Below are 25,676 nucleotides of genomic sequence, written 5' to 3'. Positions count from 1 at the left end.
TGTACAGGGGGAAAAAAGCAGGTTTCCAACATATAGACTCTTAGAAACAGAGTAGTTAGTTTGCATGTACCCCACAGTATTCCAATATAGACATAAGATCTTTTGTAATTATACATAAGATACAATAATATAGAAACAGTTAAAGGGAGAGATGACCAAAAATAAAAGTGAAATAGCTCATGAAAATCACAGAAAACATTAGCATGCCACACATGTATTGTATTTATCTTCTAAAATTGCTAATGATGAACCCAACATTTGACTTTGAGTCTGTAGCTGATAAATCAACAGGAAAACATTATTAACTGCACCATAATTCATTACCATATAACAAAAATACACCAGTTAGGGAAAAATAGAAAAAAATAATTGTCTTGATATTTGGTTTCTCCAGAGCAGTTAAATCAATGAAAAACTATGACAGACACATAATGTTCATACAGATGTCACCAAATCTAAGCTCCAATTTTGGCAAGAAGGGGAATTACCAGAGAAATGATACATTATGTCACTCTCAGGGCTTTAATCAAGCCCAAGAGTGTTTAATTTAAAGCATATTTTTCTTATCTGAAAATAAACAATGCATTCAAGTATTACACAGAAAGTCTTGATTAAACATGTTAAAAAGCATATATACATGTAAAAATAAATATAATTTCAAACAACAATTTAAAATGTTAAGCATAACGTTCCTATAATGTCATTAAGTTTGTGAAAAGCATGATACCTGCTTAGATAAAATTTGAATTCTAGGAGAGAAAACAAGCACATAGATACAGGATAACAATATATGTCTAAATTATATAAATATATAATTATGCATATTAATATATCTATTGAAATTCAGTTATCGGGTTATATACCAAGAAGGCAATGAGTTTTCAGGCAACTATGTGCATTTACTTTGTTCAAGGGTCAAACCATAGGAGGTTAGAAGGCATAGTAATCATGAAGGAAACCAATGGTTAGTAAGATCTCCTAAAAAATACCACTGTCTTGAAACAATGAAGAGTGTTTGCATAATGCTGAGTTTCCCAGTGCTGGCAAAGGGGAATCCAAATTCTATTTCATGGGACCTTAATTTGGACTGGTACTTGTTTACATCTCTATTATAGAGAGCTCTTAAAGCTCAACATTCAGAAAACTAAGATCATGGCATCTGGTCCCATCACTTCATGGGAAATAGATGGAAAAACAGTGGAAACAGTGTCAGACTTTATTTTTTGGGGCTCCAAAATCACTGCAAATGCTGACTGCAGCCAGGAAATTAAAAGACGCTTACTCCTTGGAAGGAAAGTTATGACCAACCTAGATAGTATATTAAAAAGCAGAGGCATTACTTTGCCAACCAAGGTCCGTCTAGTCAAGGCAATGGTTTTTCCCATGGTCATGTATGGATGTGAGAGTTGGACTGTGAAGAAAGCTGATTGCTGAAGAATTGATGCTTTTGAACTGTGGTGTTGGAGAAGACTCTTGAGAGTCCCTTGGACTGCAAGGAGATCCAACCAGTCCATTCTAAAGGAGATCAGTCCTGGGTATTCATTGGAAGGACTGATGCTAAAGCTGAAGCTCCAATACTTTGGCCAACTCATGTGACGGGTTGACTCACTGGAAAAGAGTCTGATGCTAGGAGGGATTGGGGGCAGGAGGAGAAGGGGACGACAGAGAACGAGATGGCTGGATGGCATCACCAACTTGATGGACATGAGTTTGAGTGAACTCTGGGAGTTGGTGATGGACAGGGAGGCCTGGCATGCTGTGATTCATGGGGTCACAAAGAATCGGACACGATTGAGCAACTGAAATGAACTGAACTGAACTGAGGGATAAAAGTGTCATAAAGTTTTCGATCAGCTTCTTAAAATATATATGTTTCTTTGGATTTCAGAATTAAGTAATCTAGACTATTTGACCTTTAAAATGTAGTTCTCAAATATAAAAATTCTGTTAAGGTACTTGGCTATTTTTTTCCCCTGTACCATTGTTTTCCTAAGGTAAATAACATACAAAGCATCGAAATCAGTTAAATATGTTTAAGGGCACTAGTACTAAAGCAGAATTTGCATAAGAGAAGACAACCGTGGCTGGAAGTGAAGTGATGAAGTGCTATGTTCCATAGAGTTAAGGGCATATCTAGGGCTGAATCCAAGTCACCTGAGTCCAGTCCAAGTACTTCTCCCCAGAAATTGACTGAGTACTGTCTCTAGGCCAGACTGGCTTCACTAACTGCACATGTTGGGCAGGTTACATATTATGTCTGTGGCTCCGTATTCTTATCTGTAAATTGAAAAGAGTAATAGTAGCTACCTCATGAGCTTTCTGAGGGGAATACCTAAGTTAATTTCTGACAAGTGTCTAGAGTGCTTAGCATAGTGTAAGCATGGGGTAATGGTTTATTGTTAGTACCATTTTTGATGTAAGCCAGTAAAAGATGCTACACTGGGGTAATACACACGAAACCCTCATGGATGTGTTGGAATTGTTTTCTGTCATATCCCTATGAGCAGGCAGAGGCCTAGGGACCAGGATCCCTCAGAGACCCTTATCTTTGTCTAGAAGCAAATTATATTGCTCTCTGCATTACTGATCTTGCATATTTCTATACTTTTTGCCATTAAGGAAATCTGCATTCTCTAATCATGGTTGTGGGCTTCCCTGGTGACTCAGTGGTAAAGAATCTACCTACCAATGCAAGAGAGACATGGGTTCAATCCCTGGGTTGTGACAATACTCTGGAGAAGAAACTGGTGGATCAGAATTTTCTGGAGCCTTTTTAAACATATAAGATAAAGTAGATTTTGACATACTGTCTTTGAAGACTGAGCAGGGGTGGTATAGACCCACAGTGAGCATCCCTGACAAATGGTTGTAGCTGATACTGATGATCACTAATGATGTGTGGGAATAAAATATTTTTAAAAGAAAAATGAATATACTAACACATCTTTTTTTCTAAATCTATATTTGAGATTTACATTTAGATCAACATAAGAGGAATGGATATCGATGAAGGGTAGTAGTTTTGAAAATAAAAGTTTTCGTATTCTATTAATATTGGTGATGCACCCTGTCCCAACTTTAAGATTTTCTTTTACTGTGATAAAATATACATCACATACAGTTTATGATTTTAAGCATTTTTTAGTGGAAAATCCAATAACATTAAGTACATTTACATTGTTCTGCTACCATCACCACTACTCATGTCTAGAACTTTTTCATCTTCCTGAATTGAAACTCTGTAATCACTAGTATTAAGTGATTACATTAATAAGTCTCTAGTATCCTCTTCCCATAAATCCTGGCAACCACCACTCTATTTTCTTTTTTTATGAACTCCAGAAGCCTAATACAAGTGAAATTATAAAGTATCTTTTCTTCTGTGTTGGGCTTATTTCACTTAACATAATATCTTCAAGGTGTAGCATATGCTATAAATTCCTCCTTTTTTAAGACAGATAATTTTCCAACATACCACATTTTGTTTATCCACTTAACCATTAATGGGTATATAGATTGTTTCCACCTTTAAGCTATTGTGAATAATGCTGCTACGAACATTGATGTACAAATTCATATTTGAGTTTCTTCTTTCAATTCTCTTGGGTAAATGGGTGATACATTTAATGCACATTAATTTTTATATTAAAGACTAAAGAGAAAAAATACAATTTGATTTCCTTCTCCTTCTCCATCTCCCTGCAATTAAAATTGGTGTGATCAATGAAAATCAATTCGGTAGAATCAGTTGTGATAGAGATACCATCATTAAACTATGGTAAATGTAGCAGATAGTCCCTAATTGATTCTTTTGCTCTGTGTCCTTCGACATAATCCAAGAGTTACTTAAACTTGTTGTGAACATTTGAATTATTGAGCCAGAATTCAAATGTCTACATGTGTTCATACAAAAAATTATGTTCATACATAATTACTTGCTTTTTTGGTCTGGTTTATTGGAATGTTAACTCTATAAGGGCAGAGGGACAGTCTGTTTTGCCTGCCTCTGTATTTCCAGCACACACCAGGTACACGATGTATATTTTCTAAAAAGAACTTTAAATGATTTGTCTGTAAGCAAATTAGATATGCCATTTCAGAGCACACATATATCTACATATACAACTTTCTTTCTTATATCGCTTATATTTGATATTTAATTTCAACAATGTTCTCACTGTGTTGTCTTTCTCCTAACATATTTTTAGTAATGCCTTTAATCCTTTGTCCATATCTGAAATTTGTAAGTATAGTTTTAGACTTGATATTTCAGTCATATTTTTTAGTCAATCTGTAATATGATTCCTCTTTCTCTTCCTATACATAATACAACTTCTAAAATTTATTATTTATCTTTATGCATTTCATGAGCAACTAAAACAAATTAAGTTGCATCATGGTACATAAATCTAACATTACTGAATATTATACAATAAGTGGTAAAAATCATTTTTCACAATCGTAGGCTGCTTCCTTATATTTTTAAATCATCTTTCTGCCAAGATCAGGGCTTGGCTGGCCCTGATCCAGGGTTATTTCTAATAACATTTTTCTGCTGCTCTAAGTATGAATTGAGAACTACTCAACTTACTTTCATTCCGATTAAATTTGGAAAGGAGAAACTTCCAGTGTTCAAGGCTAAGGGCAGCATCTGCAAATGTTCACCACTGAAGATTTATTACCCTCATCACTTCCTAAGGTCCCATCTTCCTATCACTGTTCCACTAACACACTCTGTACTTTGTTTCTTCTGGGTTTGGCTTTGTGTTTCTTTGGCTTAGACTATCCTACTCATTTATTTCACTTTGAGAAAGTCCCATGACTCTGTATTTGTGTGTGATCAGTCATGTCCAACTCTGTGCGACCCCATGGACTGTAGCCCACCAAACTCCTCTGTCAATGGGATTTTCCAGGCAAGAATACTGGAATGGTTCATCATTTCCTTCTCTAGAGGATCTTCCCAACCCAGGGATTGATCAAACTTGTGTCTCCTGCATTGACAGGCAGATTCTTTACCACTACACCACCTGGGAATCCCCGTTCCGTTCCCTCGCTCAGTCGTGTCCGACTCTTTGCGACCCGGTGGACTGTAGCCTAACCAGGCTTCTCCATCCATGGGATTCTCCAGGCAAGAATACTGGAGTGGGTTACCTTTTCCTTCTCCAGGGGATCTTCCCGACCCAGGGATCGAACCTGGGTCTCCCCCATTGGAGGCAGACGCATTAACCTCTGAGCCACCAGGGAAGCAATGCCCCTCAAATTTTTCATTTCCCAGGAACCTTTTATATTCGTTCACCAATGAAAATGTCTCCTTCCCTTAAATTCACACAATTTGTGCTTCCTAATTGCATTGATTGTCACAGCATACACCTGCATCACTATATTGGCAGTTTTTCTCATGACCTCCCTCTGTATCTCTGTCTGTGTATCCCCTCTTACATAGCATATTGTATTGCATGAAATTGGTTTTCTAAAATGTACCCCTCTCCCTAGCCTGAATAATCCACTGATCAATTGAATAAAGGAATGTCCTACAGAATTCTTGGTAGTCCTAAAGAAACAATCAATCACATCCCTATTTACATCATCAAAAGATGTCCATGAGTTCTCTCTATTGCTTCTCTCACCACCCAGATATTTATTCCTATGTAACTCTTTACACACCTTAATGGGACTCAGTTTCTCATTTCACCTTTATTTCTGCCACCAACATCTTACCAGCATTCAATGGAATTGATTGTCCATCATCAGCAATATTCTCTAGATATTCAACTTTCCTTCTCCATATTACCATCACTTTTTGATTCCTCCCACCCTGTTCATCTCCTCTACATAAGATACTGCTTTCCAAGACTATCTCAAAAAGCGACTCCCATTCTGGACATAACACGATGCCTAGAGGTAGATAAGTGGCAGGTAGCCTTCTGTCTCTGAATCATTGCTTTTAGAACTTTATTTCCTCTCCTTTGCCATCTTCCAACTCTTCTGAAGTAAATGCCATCACCAGATAATATCACTCACATGATTCCCTTATTGCTGATGTCTACAGGTTTTTTGAATAATCCCCATTATTAATGGACTATTTTAGCATTTAGCTAATTTTTACTCCACTACTATATACTTCCATTAACAAGAGTGGTCATGTAAAAATCCACAGAGGCATTCTATTCATAGCAGCACTTGATAGTTGATCACTCCCTCTTTCATCAGTCTAGTTCTCATGAGGCTCAGGGACTCTACATTTTCTTACTATTCCTGCTACCTCATGGCAGCAATTTCTCAGCATCAGTTGCTGAATCCTCTTCCAGATCTCTAAGTGTTGACTTCCCAAGGCTTAGCCTTTGAACTTTTTCCCACCTATACCCATTTTCTTGATATCATGATTTCAATCTGGTCTTTGATTTCTTTCCTTACTCTAAATCAATATTTGTAACTGCCCTGCCAAGAATCATGCTTGCATATTGAAGAAGCCTAAGAAACATATAATTTCCAAAAATGAACTCTTAATTTCTGCACCACAGTACCTGAGGGAGTAATGGGGACCTGTTCAGAACAAAACCCTCTGAGTCATCCTTGATTTTCTCTAATGCACCACATAGTAACATAATACATCAGCAAATCCTTTTGGCTTTCTTTTTATTTTCTTCTTATCATCTTCACATTCTACCACCATGGTTTCAGTTCAGTTCAGTTCAGTTCAGTCGCTCAGTCGTGTCCGACTCTCCGCGACCCCATGAATCAAAGCACGCCAGGCCTCCCTGTCCATCACCAACTCCCGGAGTACACTCAAACTCATGTTCACAGAGTCGGTGATGCCATCCAGCCATCTCATTCTCCGTCGTCCCCTTCTCCTCCCGCCCCCAACCTTTCCCAGCATCAGAGTCTTTTCCAGTGAGTCAACTCGTCTCATGAGGTGGCCAAAGTATTGGAGTTTCAGCTTTAGCATCAGTCCCTCCAATGAACATCCAGGATTGATCTCCTTTAGAATGGACTGGTTGGATCTCCTTGCAGTATAAGGGACTCTCAAGAGTCTTCTCCAACACCACAGTTCAAAAGCATCGATTCTTCGGCGATCAGCTTTCTTCACAGTCCAACTCTCACATCCATACGTGACCACGGGAAAAACCATTGCCTTGACTAGACGGACCTTGGTTGGCAAAGTAATGTCTCTGCTTTTTAATATACTATCAAGGTTGGTCATAACATTCCTTCCAAGGAGCAAGCGTCTTTTAATTTCATGGCTGCATGGTTTAAGCCACTGCTAACTCTTGCCTGGGCTAGTGATGCATTGGGTTCTGTTTCTATTCTTATCTAAAACACTGTGTACCTTTTCCCACTCCTCACCCTGCACAGCATTCAAAATAATACCTTTGTACTGGATTTTGTCACACTTCTAGACAGAACCATTCAAAGACTTGTTTTCAAAATACATCAAGGATAAATACCATATCCTAGTTCTGGGCTGCATTTCCAGTCTCATCCCCAGCCAGGCTTTTTAGTCACATTGAATTCCAAATTTCCTCCAGCTTTAGAGACTTTGTATCAAAATGCCCAGAATGCATCTTACCTAGAAATACACAAGTCTTGCTCTTAACATGACATTGGATCTATCATTTGTTTCTGCTACTAGTTCGCATTATTAGGGTGGGGAATTTGGGGGTCTTTGTTTGTTTGATTATTTTTCAATTGCTGTATGTCCAGCTTCTAGAACAATGCAGACTATAAACATTCAAAAATTATTTACCAACTAAATGGATGAACTGAAGCACTCCTTTATAAGACTAAACTGTAAAATAAGATAAACATCATCAACAAAGGACTGTTATTTGTTAATCATAATACAAATTGGATATAATGTGTTGGCTTAAATTTGTAGACCAATTTTAGTTATAACTGGTGATTCGAATCAAGAGCCAGAATCTGGCACTGTGGAAGAGATATTTTGCAAGTACACACACATACTTTATTTGCTTGATTTTTTCTTTCTTATTTAAGAATGATTGTAAGATGATAAAAATCACATGTAAGAAGAACTCAATCATGATGATCCTGATAATAGGGAAAGAAAGGCAATTATCTACTCAAGTACCAAACTAGAAGCAATCAACAGCTGGATTTGCTTAGAGATATTTAGGTTTTATATTTTTACATTAATAGCTATTTTAAAATTTGATCATTAAAATAGTTTCAGAAAAATAACTCTAATAAATTCTTATAGCCTATGAAATTTCCCTTAGTGTAATGCAATATTTAAAATTTATTTCTTAGTTATAAAACATTTTTCAAATTTATGTACTGCTAACTATTGAACACATATTTGGTAATTAACTAAAGAAAAATTTTAAATTAGCAATTTTATTATTAGATGTTGTATTTTTTTTTAACTTTCCCTTTTTTAAATTTATTTATTTTAATTGGAGGCTAATTACTTTACATTATTGTATTGGTTTTGCCATACATTGACATGAATCTGCCCTGGGTGTGCATATGTTCCCCATCTTTAACCCCCTTTCCACCTCCCTCCCCATCCCATCCCTCTGGTTCATCCCTGTACACCAGCCCCGAGCATCCTGTATCATTCATTGAACTTGGACTGGCGATTAATCTCACATATGATAATATACATGTTTCAATGCTGTTCTCCCAAATCATCCCACCCTCACCCTCTCCCACAGAGTCCAAAAGACTGTTTTATACATCTGTTATATTTTTAAACTAGGTGAGCAAAATATTCCTGACCTATCAAGGTTTTTAAAAAGCTTTACTAAAGTACTGATGTAAGTAGCATTATTTTTTACATTGATTTAACTAACATTTTTATTTTTTTTAAATGATTGCTAAAAAAATACAAAATTTATTTCATTACATCTTCAATTAGAAAATAGCAATTCCATATTTGCTATAAGACTTCATTCTGAGAATCTTGGAATTATTTTAAATCTAACCTTAATATAAAATGCATACAAATCTACTAGGAAAACATAAATATTAATATTCTATTCTATGGGAAACATCATAAGAAATTTGTTTCTATTTTTATAGTGAAAATAAAACACAAAAGTTAGCATTCACCTCATAATTAATCTGTATTTAGTTTGACTAATTAAACTCATATATCTGTAAGCTTCAGATTTTCATTTAAACAATACAAATATGCATTCAGTTAATATAAATTATATGGCTGTAGTTTATTTGCGAAATGTGAGCTATTTGTTTTCACTTTTAATTCTGTATCTTAACAAGTGTTCGCATACCTTAACTCTTAGCACAGAAGCAAACATCCTTGCATCTTCAGACACACCTCCAATGTAGAATTTTTTCTGAAACACTGGGGGATGATCATTTTCATCCTGAATCTCAATATACACTTTAGCTGTATTGCCTGGAAGATAACAATATATATTTTATTGATGGTTACTCACTGGAAAAAGATGGAGTGGAGTAGACACTTATACTTTTTTCTTTTGAACAATGTAAATAATTCAGATAGTCATTCCTATTTGGCATGCTTAATACCTTATTCCCACAGAGGACACTGATAATGATGTTTCTGGCATCATGATGTTAAGTTGCTGCTATTTCTTTTAATTATAATGTCTTCTTAATTTATTTTTCTGGATTTAATAGGCACTAAAGTATTGTGTTTTGCTAATTGTAATAAAACAACTCAACCATTAGTATTCACAATTACTTCACACACATTACCAAATTACATCAAAATGACACAAATATATTAAACAACTTATGAAATAATAAAGTCTGCTTTAAATTTAAAAAAATTATTCTTAAGTATGTAACCAGCAATGATATTTTCTTAGCTTAAAATGCAGCGTATATATGTAGTATGTGTGTGCATGCTCAGCCATATACCACTCTGTGACCCTATGGACTATAGCCCACCAGCTCCTCTGCCCATAGGATTCTCCAGGCAAGAATTCTGGAATAGGTTGCCATGCCCTTCTCCAGGGGATCTTCCTGATCCAGGTATCAAACCCACGTCTCCTGTGTCTCCTGCATTGCATGTGGATTCCTTACTGCTGAGCCACCCAGGAAGCCTGTATATAGTATATATACATATATAGCATATACATATGTAATATTTATAACATATATATGTGTGTGTGTGTGTATATCTATCTATACCTATCTATCTATCTATATAGTATACAATGGTTGGGTGAGGGACTTATTCCCACCAAGGGAAAACAAGTTTTACTGTGTATCAGAGACTATGCTGGATTTATTGAAAAAGATACAAGTGGAGAGAAGAGTATTATATGACTTATAAATACTGGGTTTTATAATTTAAACCACATTAAACATACAATAAGGGATACATTTCTTCATCACATGTTTAATCTCACTCCTTCAATCATCACATCTTTAAGGAAAAATGTAGCACTTTTTGTTAGTCCACAAATGGCCGTTTGACAAAGAATCTGATAAAAATAACTTACAAATTAGATAACATGAGGAGTACATGGTAAACATTTTGTAAAATGCAGATTTAAATTACAAAAAAAGATTCTGATGTACCTAAGCAAACTTTTCTCATGTATTTCATGTAGGATCAAATATAGGGCAACTGATCTACAAACCATCAGGCACACCTGGATTTTATTACTTTATTGTATCCTCAACCATAACAAATTAACATGAAGCTACTAGCACAGTGGGTAGATCATAGGTGTATAATATTTCTGTGTCAACTGAATAAATGAATGAATAATCTTCATTATCCTTATTAGAATTTAGAAATGGGCACCTTTCTGCTTGACTTGAGAAAGATCAGTGAGACAAGAGAATTAATTCCAGAATTTTATCACTGTCTTGCTGCTACTCATTTAGTTTCTCTCTTGTCTCTTTCCCACCTTTCCTAAACTGGACAAGTTAGTATCAAAGAGAAAAATGTGCTAGGCCAACAGGGAAGGGTACCAGCAAGGAAGTAAAGATGGCAGACTATGCTTTTATATCCTGCAGCACCAGGGCTCTGAATTGCACCCTGGTCAGCCACCAACAGAGTTCATCCAAAATGACACCCATTTTCATCTTAGTAGCGAACAATTTTTAACCTTTGGAATCAAAGCTAAGAGTTCTACATTTGATAATTAAAAAAAATAAGTGAATCTTAAACTATAAGTGAAGATCTAATGGTCAACATGGTGATGATACTTAATGATACTATACTATGTACTCATATCTACTAAGAGAGTAGATTTAACATGTTGCTACCATACACACCTGTATGCAGGTCAGGAAGCAACTGTTAGAACTGGACATGGAACAACAGACTGGTTCCAAATAGGAAAAGGTGTACGTCAAGGTTGTATATTGTCACCTTGCTTATTTAACTTATATGCAGAGTACATCATGAGGAACGCTGGGCTGGAAGAAGCACAAGCTGGAATCAAGATTGCTGGGAGAAATATCAATAACCTCAGATATGCAGATGACACTACCCTTATGGCAGAAAGTGAAGAGGAACTCAAAAGCCTCTTGATGAAAGTGAAAGAGGAGAGTGAAAAGGTTGGCTTGAAGCTCAACATTCAGAAAACAAAGATCATGGCATCTGGTCCCATCACTTCATGGGAAATAGATGGAAAAACAGTGGAAACAGTGTCAGACTTTGTTTTTTTGGGCTCCAAAATCACTGCAGATGCTGATTGCAGCCATGAAATTAAAAGATGCTTGCTCCTTGGAAGGAAAGTTATGACCAACCTTGATAGTATATTAAAAAGCAGAGACATTACTTTGCCAACCAAGGTCCGTCTAGCCAAGGCAATGGTTTTTCCTGTTGTCATGTATGGATGTGAGAGTTGGACTGTGAAGAAGGCTGATCGCCGAAGAATCGATGCTTTTGAACTGTGGTGTTGGAGAAGACTCTTGAGAGTCCCTTATACTGCAAGGAGATCCAACCAGTCCATTCTAAAGGAGATCAATCCTGGATGTTCATTGGAGGGACTGATGCTAAAGCTGAAACTGCAATACTTTGGCCACCTCATGAGACGAGTTGACTCACTGGAAAAGACTCTGATGCTGGGAAAGGTTGGGGGCGGGAGGAGAAGGGGACGACGGAGAATGAGATGGCTGGATGGCGTCGCCGATTCTGTGGACATGGGTTTGAGTGTACTCCGGGAGTTGGTGATGGACAGGGAGGCCTGGCGTGCTGTGATTCATGGGGTCGCGGAGAGTCGGACACGACTGAGCAACTGAACTGAACTGAACTGAACTGAACCATACACACACACACTCACACACAGAGATCACAAACATTACCTTTGTGAGTTAAAGGATGTGATAACTAATTTGTGGTACGCATTTCACAGAATATATGTATGTGGCTCAGTGGTAAAGACTCCACCTGCCAATGCAGGAGGCTCCGGTTCAATCCCTGGATTGGGAAGATCCCCTGGAGAAGGAGTAGCAAACCACTCCAGTATTCTTGCTGGGAAATCCCATGGACAGAGGAGCCTGGTGGGCTATAGTCCATGAGGCCACAAAGAGTTGGACATAATTTAATGACAAAGCAATAGCAATGTATATCAAAACACCACATTTTACAACTTAAATATACACGGTTAAATTTGTCCATTATATCTGAAGAAAGCAGGGGGAGTGGAAATTATGATGTATCTAATCAAAGAATATAAGATAAATGGTGACAAGTCCAAAAATAACGAAATGTACCCCTACAGTTTAATCACTAGTATAGCATTCACTTAGATTACCTGATTAATTAGCATACAATATACATGACAAGGCGAACTTCCAAAGCTCGCACATTTTGACTGAGTGTGAGGACTAAGGACTGTATCATGATCTTTCATCTAATTTGGTTTTTGATTCTTACTAAGGCAGAAAGTTGGAAGCAACTCTAATTTAAATTCATTTAAGTCTACTACTTACCTCATGAGTATTTCCAGATACTTTTATTTTCTCCATATTATATCCTTTATTGAAGGTAGTTATGAAGCACATAACAAAAAAGAAAGATTCAGGAAGGAATGCAGATGAAGACAATAAAGGGGGTATTGATAAAATGGAAAAGAGAATATTGTGAGAACAACACAAATGCATGATGACCTGATACCCTCCTATAGTCTCCCTTCTGGTTGGGTGAGACAATGAGACCCTCCCAATGAGAACCACAGAGGATGAAAAATTATAAGCTGGATGAAAGATTTACTTGGCAAGAGTTTTGGTTAAAAGACATTGTAGCCCTCTATGCATTTTGGTTTCCAGTGCCTTATTTCCCTTCTTTCACTGACAATCTTTTTATCCAATTTTGTATGAGAGAACACTTTCTTTAGGCAGTACCTTTGGGTTCAGCAAGTCAAGAAGTTCCAGCAGTGATCCTTTATGCAAGGAAACATGAGCTACCTTCATGGGACTTATTAGTTTAAAGAAAGAAAAAACAGAGTTACTAAGAAGTAAAGCTAAGAAAAAGAAATATGAGTCAGAAGAGAAAACTCCTTGAATAGATCTGTTCTATTTTAGACATCCTAAATAGTAAAGTCATGCTCAAAATTCTCCAAGCCAGGCTTCAGCAATATGTGAACCGTGAACTTCCAGATGTTCAAGCAGATTTTAAAAAAGGCAGAGGAACCAGAGATCAAATTGTCAACATCCGCTGGATCATGGAGAAAGCAAGATAGTTCCAGAAAAACATCTATTTCTGTTTCATTGACTATGCCAAAGCCTTTGACTGTGTGGATCACAATAAACTGTGGAACATTCTGAAAGAGATGGGAATCCCAGACCACCTGACCTGCCTCTTGAGAAACCTGTATTCAGGTCAGGAAGCAACAGTTAGAACTGGACATGGAACAACAGACTGGTTCCAAATAGGGAAAGGAGTACGTCAAGGTTGTATATTGTCACCCTGCTCATTTAACTTATATGCAGAGTACATCATGAGGAACGCTGGGCTGGAAGAAGCACAAGCTGGAATCAAGATTGCTGGGAGAAATATCAATAACCTCAGATATGCAGATGACACCACTCTTATGGTAGAAAGTGAAGAGGAACTCAAAGGCCTCTTGATGAAAGTGAAAGAGGAGAGTGAAAAGGTTGGCTTGAAGCTCAACATTCAGAAAACGAAGATCATGGCATCTGGTCCCATCACTTCATGGGAAATAGATGGGGAAACAGTGGAAACAGTGTCAGACTTTATTTCTTTGGGCTCCAAAATCACTGCAGATGCTGATTGCAGACATGAAATTAAAAGACGCTTACTCCTTGGAAGGAAAGTTATGACCAACCTAGATAGCATATTAAAAAGCAGAGACATTACTTTGCCAACCAAGGTCCGTCTAGTCAAGGCTATGGTTTTTCCCGTGGTCATGTATGGATGTGAGAGTTGGACTGTGAAGAAAGCTGATTGCCGAAGAATTGGTGCTTTTGAACTGTGGTGTTGGAGAAGACTCTTGAGAGTCCCTTATACTGCAAGGAGATCCAACCAGTCCATTCTAAAGGAGATCAAGCCTGGGTGTTCATTGGAAGGACTGATGCTAAAGCTGAAACTCCAATACTTTGGCCACCTCATGCGAAGAGTTGACTCACTGGAAAAGAGTCTGTTGCTGGGAGGGATTGGGGATGAGAGGAGACAGGGATGACAGAGAATGAGATGTCTGGATGGCATCACCGACTCGATGGATATGAGTTTGAGTGAACTCCAGGAGTTGGTGATGGACAGGGAGGCCTGGCGTGCTGTGATTCATGGGGTCGCAGAGAGTCAGACACGACTGAGTGACTGAACTGAACTGAAACAAGCTGAAAAAGGTTCAGAAGAGTAACTGATAGTAAGAATATCATTAATGCTGGGCTTCCTTGTGGTCCAGTGGTGCAATTCTGAGGATAGTAAGAATATCATTAATGCTGGGCTTCCTTGTGGTCCAATGGTGCAATTCAAAGGATATTAAGAATATCATTAATGCTGGGCTTCCCTTGTGGTCCAGTGGTGCAATTCAGAGGACACCCCTTCAATCCCTGGTCCAGGAAAATTCCATATGCCTGAGGGCAACTAAGCCTAAGAGCCACAACTGCTGAGCCCACACACTGTAACTACTGAAGCCTGTGTACCTAGAGCCTGTGCTCTGCAACAAGAGAAAGCACTGAAATGAGAAGCCTATGCCCCACAATGAAGAGTAGTCCCTGCTTGCCACAACTAGACTTTATGTTTTTCAAGACCAAATTTGGTTTGCATTTTTCCCTTTTCTTTCTAATAATTAATTTTGTGCTATTAGCTTTCTCTTGTTGTTATTTAAGTGCTAAGTTGTATCAGACTCTTTTGTGGTCCCATGGGCTCCTCTGTCTATGGGATTCTCCAGACAAGAATACTAGAGTGGGTTGGTATGTTCCCCTCTTCATGATTTTCCCAACTCAGGGATTGAACCAGAATCTCCTGCATCTCCTTCATTGGCCAGAATTTTTTTTTTTTTTAACAAGTAGTGCCACCTAGGAAGTCCTTCTATTCACATGACCAACCTATTGCCTATGTTGCATTGGGTTCTCATAAAATACTGTCTAAATAATGATTCAAGGAGTAACGGCAATGGTTCTTAACTATGATTAATTTTTCCCTTCCAGAGATGTTTTTGGTAGTGATATCTGCAGAGGGTGAGGCAGTGGGGAGAGTGATACTAGAATTTGGTCAGTAATGGCCAAAGATGCTGAGAAATGCCCCGTGATGAATAGGACATGCCCCAATGACAGAAAATTATCTAGCCCAAAATGTGAATAGTGATGAGATTGAAAAAACCCTAATTAAAATGAGAGAGTGAGAGAGATTAGAGGAATAAAAATAAAATGGAAAGTTTTTGCAAATATATAACAAAACCCTCTCTTGAGGCCATGTACGTGCACATGCCTTCAACAAAGGACTCAATTAAAATGGGTAAAATGAGCTGCAATTATTTGATAAAAGATTGTTTATCACCATTTTCACTGAGTTCTTTAAAGTCAGAGATTCAGTCCTGTTCATCTCCACTCCTATCATTGCCTATTGGCAGTGGCACCTGCTCCTGATATTCCCTCAGTGTGAATGCTCTAAACTTCAATCATATATCTAATTATTTATAGCATATATACATCAAAGAGGTATTGATTATCATACTTGGGGATTAAACAGCTTAGTCTGAAAGAAAACACACTAGACTAGACTGAATCCAAGGACGGTGCTTTTCTTATTGTTAAATATTCTGTACAATGTAACACATTAAACTGATTTTTTGAACTGTATCATAATGTGATTCTATTGCAGAGAACTTTAAAAAATGCTTGGGTTACCAGACTTATGTATTTCTTACTTTGTTGGTATCAAAAGGTCAAAGTTAGATCCTTCTTAAATTGCGCACATACACACACACACACACACACACACACACATCCTAACTTTTATGCTATTTTTTCTGTAATGCTATTATTATACTTTATTTACTGTCAAATTAAATTTTAGAGGCTCATAGTAGGTGTTTAATAAATGTGGAATGAACTAAACTTGCTACCAAATCCCTACCTGGTGTTTACTTAAATAAAATTAAACACTATATTTTATCGGCACAAATGAGATGATACATATTTAAGCCCTGAAAAATAGCAGTGCCAAACAACTGTATATTGTTTTAAGAATGAGTATCTCTCTTAAAGATAACAGTTGTTTTAGGTTTAATATTAGGAAAATACTAAATCTAAAGTTTGTGATTCGATCAAGCCATCTCATTCTCCGTCGCCCTTTGATTCTTTGACCCTCAATCTTTCCCAGCATCAGGTTCATTTCCAATGAGTCAGCTCTTTGTATCAGGTTGCCAAAGTATTGGAGCTTAAACATTAATCCTTCCAAAAAATATTCAGGACTGATTTCCTTTGGAATTGACTGTTTGGATCACCTTGCAGTTCAAGGGACTCTCAGAAGTCTTCTCCAACACCACAGTTCAAAAGCATCAATTCTTCAGGACTCAGCTTCCTTTATGATCCAGCTCTCACATCCATACACGACTACTGGAAAAACCATAGCTTTGACTATATGGATCTTTGTCAGCAAAGTGATGTCTTTGCTTTTAATATGCTGTCCAGGAAGCATTATTACCAACAAAGCTGGTGGAACGGTGATAGAATTCCAGCTGAGCTATTTCAAATACTAGAAAATTATGTTGTTAAAGGGACGCACTCAATATGTTAGCGAATTTGGAAAACTGAGTAGTGGCCCATCACTGGAAAAAATCAGTTTTTGTTTCAATCCCAAGAAAGGCAATGCCAAAGAATGTTCAAATTACCACACATTTGAGCTCATTTCATATGTTAGCAAGGTAATGTTCAAAATCCTTCAAGGTAGGCTTCAGCAGTACACGAAACAAAAACCTCCAGATATGCAAGCTGGGCTTTGAAAAGACAGAGTAACAAGCGGTTAAACTGCCACTCTACATTGGATCATAAAAAAAAGCAAGAGAATTCCAGAAAAACATCTTCTTCTGCTTCATTGACTATGTAAACCTCTGACTGTGTGGATCACAACAAACTGTGGAAAATTCTTAGAGACAGGAATAGCAGACCACATTACCTGTTTCCTAAGAAACCTGTATGCAAGTCAAGAAGCAACAGTTAGAATCAGCCATGAACAACAGACTGGTTCCAAACCCGGAAAGAAGTACAAGGCTGTATATTGTCACCCTGCTTATTTGACTTCTCTGCAGAGTACATCATGGGAAATGCTGTGTGGGATGACTCACAAGCTGGAATCAAGATTGATGGGAGAAATAACAATAACCTCAGGTATGCAAATGAATACTACTCTAATGGCAGAAAGCGAAGAGGAACTAAAGAGACTCTTAATGAATGTGATAGAGGAGAGTGAAAAAGTTGGCTTAAACATGTATATTATCATATGTGAAAAGAACTGCCAGTCCAGGTTCAATGCATGATACAGGATGTTCGGGGCTGGTGTACTGGGATGAACCAGAGGGATGGGATGGGGAGGGAGGTGGGAGGGGGTTCAAGATGGGGAGTGCATGTACACCCAGGGCTGATTCTTGTCAATGTATGGCAAAACCAATACAATGATGTGGAGTAATTAGCCTCCAATTAAAGTAAATAAATTAATAAAAAAAAACCCTCAACATTCAAGAAAACTAAGATCATGGCATCTGGTTCCACCACTTCATGGCAAATAGAAGGGGAAAAAGTGGAAGCAATGACAGATTTTTTTCTTGGGCTCCAAAAATCACTGCAGATGTGACTGCAGCCATGAAATTAAAAGACACTTACTCCTTGGATATTCATTGGAAAGACTGATGCTGAAGCTGAAACTCCAATACTTTGGTCACCTGATGCGAAGAACACTCATTGGAAAAGACCCTGATGCTGGGAAAGATTGAAGGCAGGAGGAGAAGGGGATGACAGAGGATGAGATGTTGAATGGCATAACCAACTCAAAGGACATGAGTTTGAGCAAGCTCTGGGAGTTGGTGATGGACAGGGAAGTCTGAAGTGCTGCAGTCCATGGCGTCACAAAGTGTCAGACATGACTGAGTGACTGAACTGAATCGAACTCCTTGGAAGGATAGCTATGACAAACCTAGACAGCATGTTAAAAAGATATCACTTTGCCAAGAAAGGTCTGTATAGTCAAAGCTCTGTTTACTTGTAGTCATGTACAGATATGAGAGTTGGAGCATAAATAAGGCTGAGTGCTTAACAATTGATCCTTTTGAACTGTGGTGCTGGAGAAGACTCTTAAGAGACCCTTTGACTGCAAGGGTATCATACCAATCAACCCTAAAGGAAGTCAACTTTGAATATTCATTGGAAATTCTGATGTTGAAACTTAAGCTCCAAAACTTTGGCCATCTGATGGGAATGACTGATTCACTGGAAAAAAAAAAAAAAAACAGCTTGATGCTGGGGAAGATTGAAGGCAGGAGGAGAAGAGGGCAACAGAGGATAAGATGGTTGGGTGGCATCACTGACTCAATGGGCATGAGTTTGAGAAAACTCAGGGAGATAGTGAAGGGTAACAAAGTCTGGCACACTACAGTCCATGGGGTCACAAAGAGTCGGACACTACTTAGCAACTGAATAACAAACAAATCTAAAACCATTCAGAGTTCCATGGACTATAGTAACTTCCTTTTTGTTCCTCTGCCCTAATTTATATTCCAAATAAATGATTGTTTCTAGAGATAAAGTAAGATATAAGAACAAAAGGATCATCTAAGATAAGCATTTACTCTGACTCTACTAAGGGGTTTATGGTTATTCACTAAGATAATAGAGTTTGAATAAAAAGTATATAGGAAATATGATACAGCTTGTCTGTTATATGGAATTAGAAGTAATATAGTATATTTACATGATTTTTTGAAAAATAAATTAAGTATATTAGAATGAGAAAAGTCACTATTTCTTATTTCTCAGCTTTTTTCTCTGCAGGAATTAATCATACTTATATACACTGTTTATTTTAAATAGCTAGGGAGCAAGAGAGACTGAATATTTTGAGGTTCATTTGAATAGTATTTTAATTTAGTTTGATGTTAATTCACTTTTGCATGATTTTAATTGCTTGTATCTAAAACATACCTTTTTGTGTATGTGTTTGTGAAAGGTTAATAGCTGAACTAATCATGGGGTCGCAAATAGTTGGTCACGACTGAGCGACTGAACTGAACTGAACTGAACTGAAATAACAGTATGTAACTACTGGCTTCAAAACCTTATGCTTGGATTTAACATACACTTGATTTTTAGCTAAGTTTTTTAGTGAAGAAAATGATAACATTGATAATTTCACTATAGTGATGAGATAACAGGAGAGTAATATTCTAAATATTAATTAAAGTTTGGCTTTGTGTCCATATTAACATAGCTTTCTCATTAGAAAAATTTAATAAACTTAGTTTCTCTACAAACAGTAACCATCAACATAGAAGCTAAGAATGCAATATTATTTCTTTTCACTGGTTTTGCTTACAATTTTGTGCTAATCTCTGAAAGCAAACTGATGCATTTTAAAGCATTTGCAAGGGAATGATGATGACCTTTAGCTCAGTGTTTTTCCATTCAAAATAAACAGGCACTATTTTAATTTATTCGTATCTATTAAACTCCAACTCTCCCCATAAAAGCAGCTTAATACAGAAGCCAAAGTACCAATAAAACTTCTATAGTGGTGAACTGGTAAATTAATACATTTAAGTACAAGTTGTGGAGCCAGAGCTTGGGTGAGATGCCAGTAATACTCCATGTTTACAGTATGACCTTACATGTGTTATTTACCCTTTATGAGCTAAATTTCTCAAGAATAACTATGTAGTAAAGTATATATAAGGGCTTCCTTCGTGGCTTAGATAGTAAAGAATCTGCCTGCAATGCAAGAGATCTGAGTTTGGGTCAGGAAGATCGTCTGGAGAAGGGAATGGCAATCAACTCTAGTATTCTTGCCTGGAAAATTCCACAGATGGAGGAAAATTTAATGGATGGAGGAGCCTGGAGGGCTTTAGAGTCCTTGGGATTGTAAAGAGTCACACACAAATGAGTGACTTTCACATGCACACACACAATTATATTTAAGTAACTGAATTAAATAAGTGTATGTAAAGCATTAAATACATCATGGTCGCACTACATCAAATATGTCTGAGTTCCCTGACTCTCAAGATAGAAGATAGAAAGTATTATTATTATTGTTATTGTTTGAATGAGGAAGAATACCAATTTCATGAAATTAAAAAATAATTCCTAGTATTGAATTACAAAATAAAATTGTTTCTTGTGGGATATTATATAAGAAATATCAAATAATTTGGTGGAAAAATACATACACTTTTACTGCAAATAGAACAATTTAAGTAGTATAAAAACTCTTGGAAGACAGTAAAAGTGCTATATTAATTATGCATAGTTTTGTTTATATGGCAAGACTATAGCTTTGTGAAAATTCATTTAACAATGTCAACAGTCTTTGACAAAGACATACACTACAATATTTGATGTAAAAATACTCTGTGGACATTCATATTTAAAAAGAATCATTTTACCCTGTAATGAAAAGTCATAGCTGAGAGAAAAATAATTATGCTTGAATAGACCATTAAATTGTAGGACTTCCCCGGTGGCTCAGACGGTAAAGCGTCCGTCTACAATGAGGGAGACCTGGGTTCGAGCCCTGGGTTGGGAAGATCCCCTGGAGATGGAAATGGCAATCCACTCCAGTACTATTGCCTGGAAAATCCCATGGACAGAGGAACCTGGTAGGCTACAGTTTATGGGGTCGCAAAGAGTCAGACATGACTGAACGACTTCACCTCACTTCACAGACCATTAAATGAACTTTGTATTTTAGACACATAGCCAAAAACAAAACTATGTGTTTAAGTCCAAAGTTATTTCACTTAAATAGAAGCAATAGTTGATGAATTTGGTAAATTATATAAATAAACACTTAATATATAAGTAAACATTCTTATATAAATAATATATAAATAAACATTCTTAGATGAACAATGAAAAGAAATAGAGGAAAACAATAGAATGGGAAAGACTAGAGGTCTCTTCAAAAAAATTAGAAATACCAAGGAATCATTGCATGCAAGGATGAGCATTATAAAGACAGAAACTGAAGGACCTAAGAGAAGCAGGAGATTAAAAAGTGACAAGAATATACAGATGAACTAGTAAAAAAAAATGTCTTAATGATCTGGATAACCATGATGGTATGTTCATTCACCTAGAGCCAGACATCCTGGAGTATGAAGTTATGTGGGCCTTAGGAAACATTACTATGAACAAAGCTAGTGAAGGTGATAGAATTTCCAGCTGAGCTATTTCAAATTCTAAAAGATGATGCTGTTAATGTCCTGCACTAAATATGTCAACAAATTTGGAAAACTCAGCAAAAGCCACAGGACTGGAAGTCAGTTTTCATCCCAGTCCCAAAGAAGAACAATGACAAACAATGTTCAAATTACCATACAATTGCACTCATTTCACATGCTGAAAAGGTAATGATCAAAATTCTTCAAGTTAGGCTTCAGTACTACATGAACCGAGAACTTCCAGATGTACAAGCTGGATTTAGAAAAGACAGAAGAACCAGAGATCAAATTGCCAATGTCCGCTGGATTATAGAAAAAGCAAGGGAATTCCAGGAAAAAAAAAAAAAAAGCATCTACTTCTGCTTCATTGACTACTCTAGAGACTTTGACTATGTGGATCACAAAAAAAATGGAAAATTCTTAAGGAGATGGGAATACCAGACCACCTTACCTGTCTTATGAGAAACCTATATGCAAGTCAAGAAGCAACAGCTAGAACCAAGCATGGAACAACTGACTGGTTCTAAATTGTGAAAGCATTATGATAAGGCTGTATATTGTCACCCTGCTTATTGAACTTATATGCAAAGTACATCATGAGAAATGGTGGATTTAATGAATCTACAAGCTAGGATCAAGATTGCTAGGAGAAATATCAACCATCTCAGATATGCAGATGTATACCACTCTAAAGGCAAAGAGGAACTAAACAGCCTCTTGATGAAGGTGAAAAAGGAGAGTGAAAAAGCTGACTTGAAACTCAACATTAAAAAACTAAGATCATGGCATCCAGTCCCTTCATGGCAAATAGAAGAGGAAACAGTAGAAGCAGTAATAGATTTTCTTTCCTTGAAATCACTTGATGGTAACTGCAGTCATGAAATAAAGACACTTGCTCCTTGGTAGGAAAGCATATTAAAAAACAGTGACATCACTTTTTGACAAATACTCACATAGTCAAAGCTATGGTTTTTCCAATAGTCATTTATGGATGTAAGAGTGGGGCCATAAAGAAGAGTGAATGCTGAAGAATTCATGCTTTTGAATTGTGGTGCTGGAGAAGACTCTTGAGAGTCCCTTGGACAGCAAGGAGATCAAACCAGTTAATCCTAAAGGAAATAAACCCTGAGTATTCACTGGAAAGTCTGTTGCTGAGGCTGAAGCTCCAATATTTTGGCCACCTGATTCGAACACCCAACTCTTTGGAAAAGACCCTGATTCTAGGAAAGACTGAAGGCAAAAGGAGAAAGAGGCAGCAGAAGATGAGAGGTTCAGATAGTGTCACTGACAAAATGGTCATGAGTTTGAACAAACTCTGGGAAATAGGGGAGGACAGAGGAGCCTGACGTGCTGCAATCTATGGGTTGGCTAAGAGTCAGACACAACTTAAAAACTGAACAGCAACAAAAACAAACAAAAGAAACAAGCCAACAAACAATAAGACTGTATCATGAAAGTGCAATGTACTAAGAACTTGAAAAAGTACATTGACTGTAATAACTAATGTTAAATAGGCAGTTTTGAATCATCATGCTGCTGCTGCTGCTGCTAAGTCACTTCAGTTGTATCCGACTCTGTGTGACCCCGTAGACGGAAGCCCACCAGGCTCCCCCGTCCCCGGGATTCTCCAGGCAAGAACACTGGAGTGGGTTGCCATTTCCTTCTCCAATGTGTGAAAGTGAAAGGTGAAAGTGAAGTCGCTCAGTTGTGTCCTACCCTTAGCGACCCCACGGACTGCAGCCTACCAGGCTCCTCCATCCATGGGATTTTCTAGGCAAGAGTACTGGAGTGGCTTGCCATTGCCTTCTCTGTTGAATCATCATACATGTCCCTAAATACACCTGATAGCCCCTTCCCATGCCCACAAACACTCAACAGAAAGCAGCATTTACATTTTTTTTTCTTGAGTCTTTACAGGAGTTTTGTTTAAAAAGGTAGTAAAAAAATTCATCAAGAAGAAATTAATAAGTCAAGTCTGGTTTACCATATTTTGACAGAAGGAAAGGGAAATGCATTTTTCTTTTTTGCATACTTTCTCTGTATTAGTCCGTGTACTGGCTCTTTTGTTTACACGATCTCTTTAAAACCTTTTAAATCATCCATGAAGTAGATTATCGTTTCTGCTTTTCAGATAAATTAAAAGTTAATGAAATTAAGTCACTGTAATAAGGAAGAGCCAGACTTCATACCCAGACTTGGCTAAAATTCATACTCCAGTCTCTTTTCATAATAAAAATAAGATTTTTAATAAAAACAAGACAACTGTCCATTAGAGACCAGAGATCATTTCCCACCAGTTTCCAGAATACAGGCAAGCAAATAGTAGAAACCAAATAAAATGTTTCTGAAGAAACAAATAATTCTATTTCAAAGGGCAGGCTATCGCAGTCAACCCTTCTATGTCAGTCTGAGTAATGAAGGATTTATAAATGTCTACAGTGCTGCTGAAGAAAACGAAAAAAATAACATTCTGAATAATGTTAAAGCAGCACAGGGAGAAACTTCTTTTTGATGCAAAGAAAATAGCATCACATTAGTTTTCTATTGCTTCTATAAATTAGTGGCTTGCTGCTGCTGCTAAGTCACTTCAGTCGTGTCGGACTCTGTGTGACCCCATAGACGGCAGCCCACCAGGCTCCCCCATCCCTGGGATTCTCAAGGCAAGACTGGGTTGCCATTTCCTTCTCCAATGCATGAAAGTGAATAGTGAAAGTGAAGTCGCTCAGTCGTGTCCGACTCTTCGCGACCCCATGGACTGCAGCCTCCCAGGCTCCTCTGTCCGTGGGATTTTCCAGGCAAGAGTACTGGAGTGGGTCGCCATTGCCTTCTCCATTAGTGGCTTCAGTTCAGTTCAGTCGCTCAGTCGTGTCCGACTCTTCGGCGACCCCATGAATCACAGCATGCCAGGCCTCCCTGTCCATCACCAACTCCCAGAGTTCACTCAAACTCATGTCCATCGAGTCGGTGATGCCATCCAGCCATCTCATCCTTTGTCATCCCCGTCTCCTCCTACCCCCAATACCTCCCAGCATCAGACTCTTTTCCAGTGAGTCAACGTGTCGCATGAGGTGGCCAAAGTATTGGAGTTTCAGCTTTAGCATAAGTCCTTCCAAAGAACACCCAGGACTGATCTCCTTTAGAATGGACTGATTGGATCTCCTTGCAGTCCAAGGGACTCTCAAGAGTCTTCTCCAGCACCACAGTTCAAAAACATCAATTCTTCGGTGATCTTAAAACAATAAAAATGTAATATCTTAGAGTTCCACAGGCTAGAGTGGTAACATTGGGCTAAAGTTACTATGTGAACAGGTCTACACTGATTTCTGGAGGCTCTAGGAGTATATCTGTTTTGTTGCCTTTTCTAGCTTCTTGAATCTGCCTGCCTGCACTCCTTGGTTCAGGGTCTCCTTCCATCTTCAAAGCTAGTGATGGCTAATTGAGTCCTTCTCATGCTGCATTACTCTGACCCTCACAGTCCTATCATATCAATTATAAAGGCTTTTGTAATTATATTGGCGTCACCTAGATAACCCAAGATAATTGCACCATCTCAAGTCTTTAATCATACCTGGAAAGTCCTTTGACCTTTAAAAGTGACATATTCAATTAATTCCAAGGATTAAGATATGGGCATGGAGAAAGTGAATATGAAGTTGCTCAGTCATGTCCGACCCTCAGCGACCCCATGGACTGCAGCCTTCCAGTCTCCTCCGTCCATGGGATTTTCCAGGCAAGAGTACTGGAGTGGGGTGCCATTGCCTTCTCCGGAGCATGGAGAAGGGAACATTTTTTTTTTTTTTTGCCTACACCAGTCATATTATTGCTTCTGTTAAAAAATGTAAAATTCAGAGAAGACTATATTTATGA

General features: G+C 37.7%; 1 protein-coding gene across 16 annotated transcripts in view; it reads right to left on the bottom strand.

Annotated features, from left to right (window-relative positions):
• The window catches only part of PCDH15 (protocadherin related 15), an 870,688-nt gene that overhangs the window by 96,540 nt on the left and 748,472 nt on the right, over positions 1–25,676 (bottom strand). For all 16 annotated transcript variants that reach the window (XM_088842500.1, XM_088842496.1, XM_088842498.1 and 13 more), the window contains one exon: positions 9,255–9,382. In XM_088842500.1, the coding sequence (XP_088698626.1) occupies positions 9,255–9,382 (128 nt within the window). The remainder of the gene's footprint in view (positions 1–9,254; positions 9,383–25,676) is intronic.

This window comes from Moschus berezovskii, chromosome 12 (genome assembly GCF_049115385.1).
Source record: "Moschus berezovskii isolate FMDL1 chromosome 12, NW_MosBer_1.0, whole genome shotgun sequence".
Lineage (NCBI taxonomy): Eukaryota > Metazoa > Chordata > Mammalia > Artiodactyla > Moschidae > Moschus > Moschus berezovskii.
This window is presented reverse-complemented; position numbering and strand designations above follow the sequence as displayed.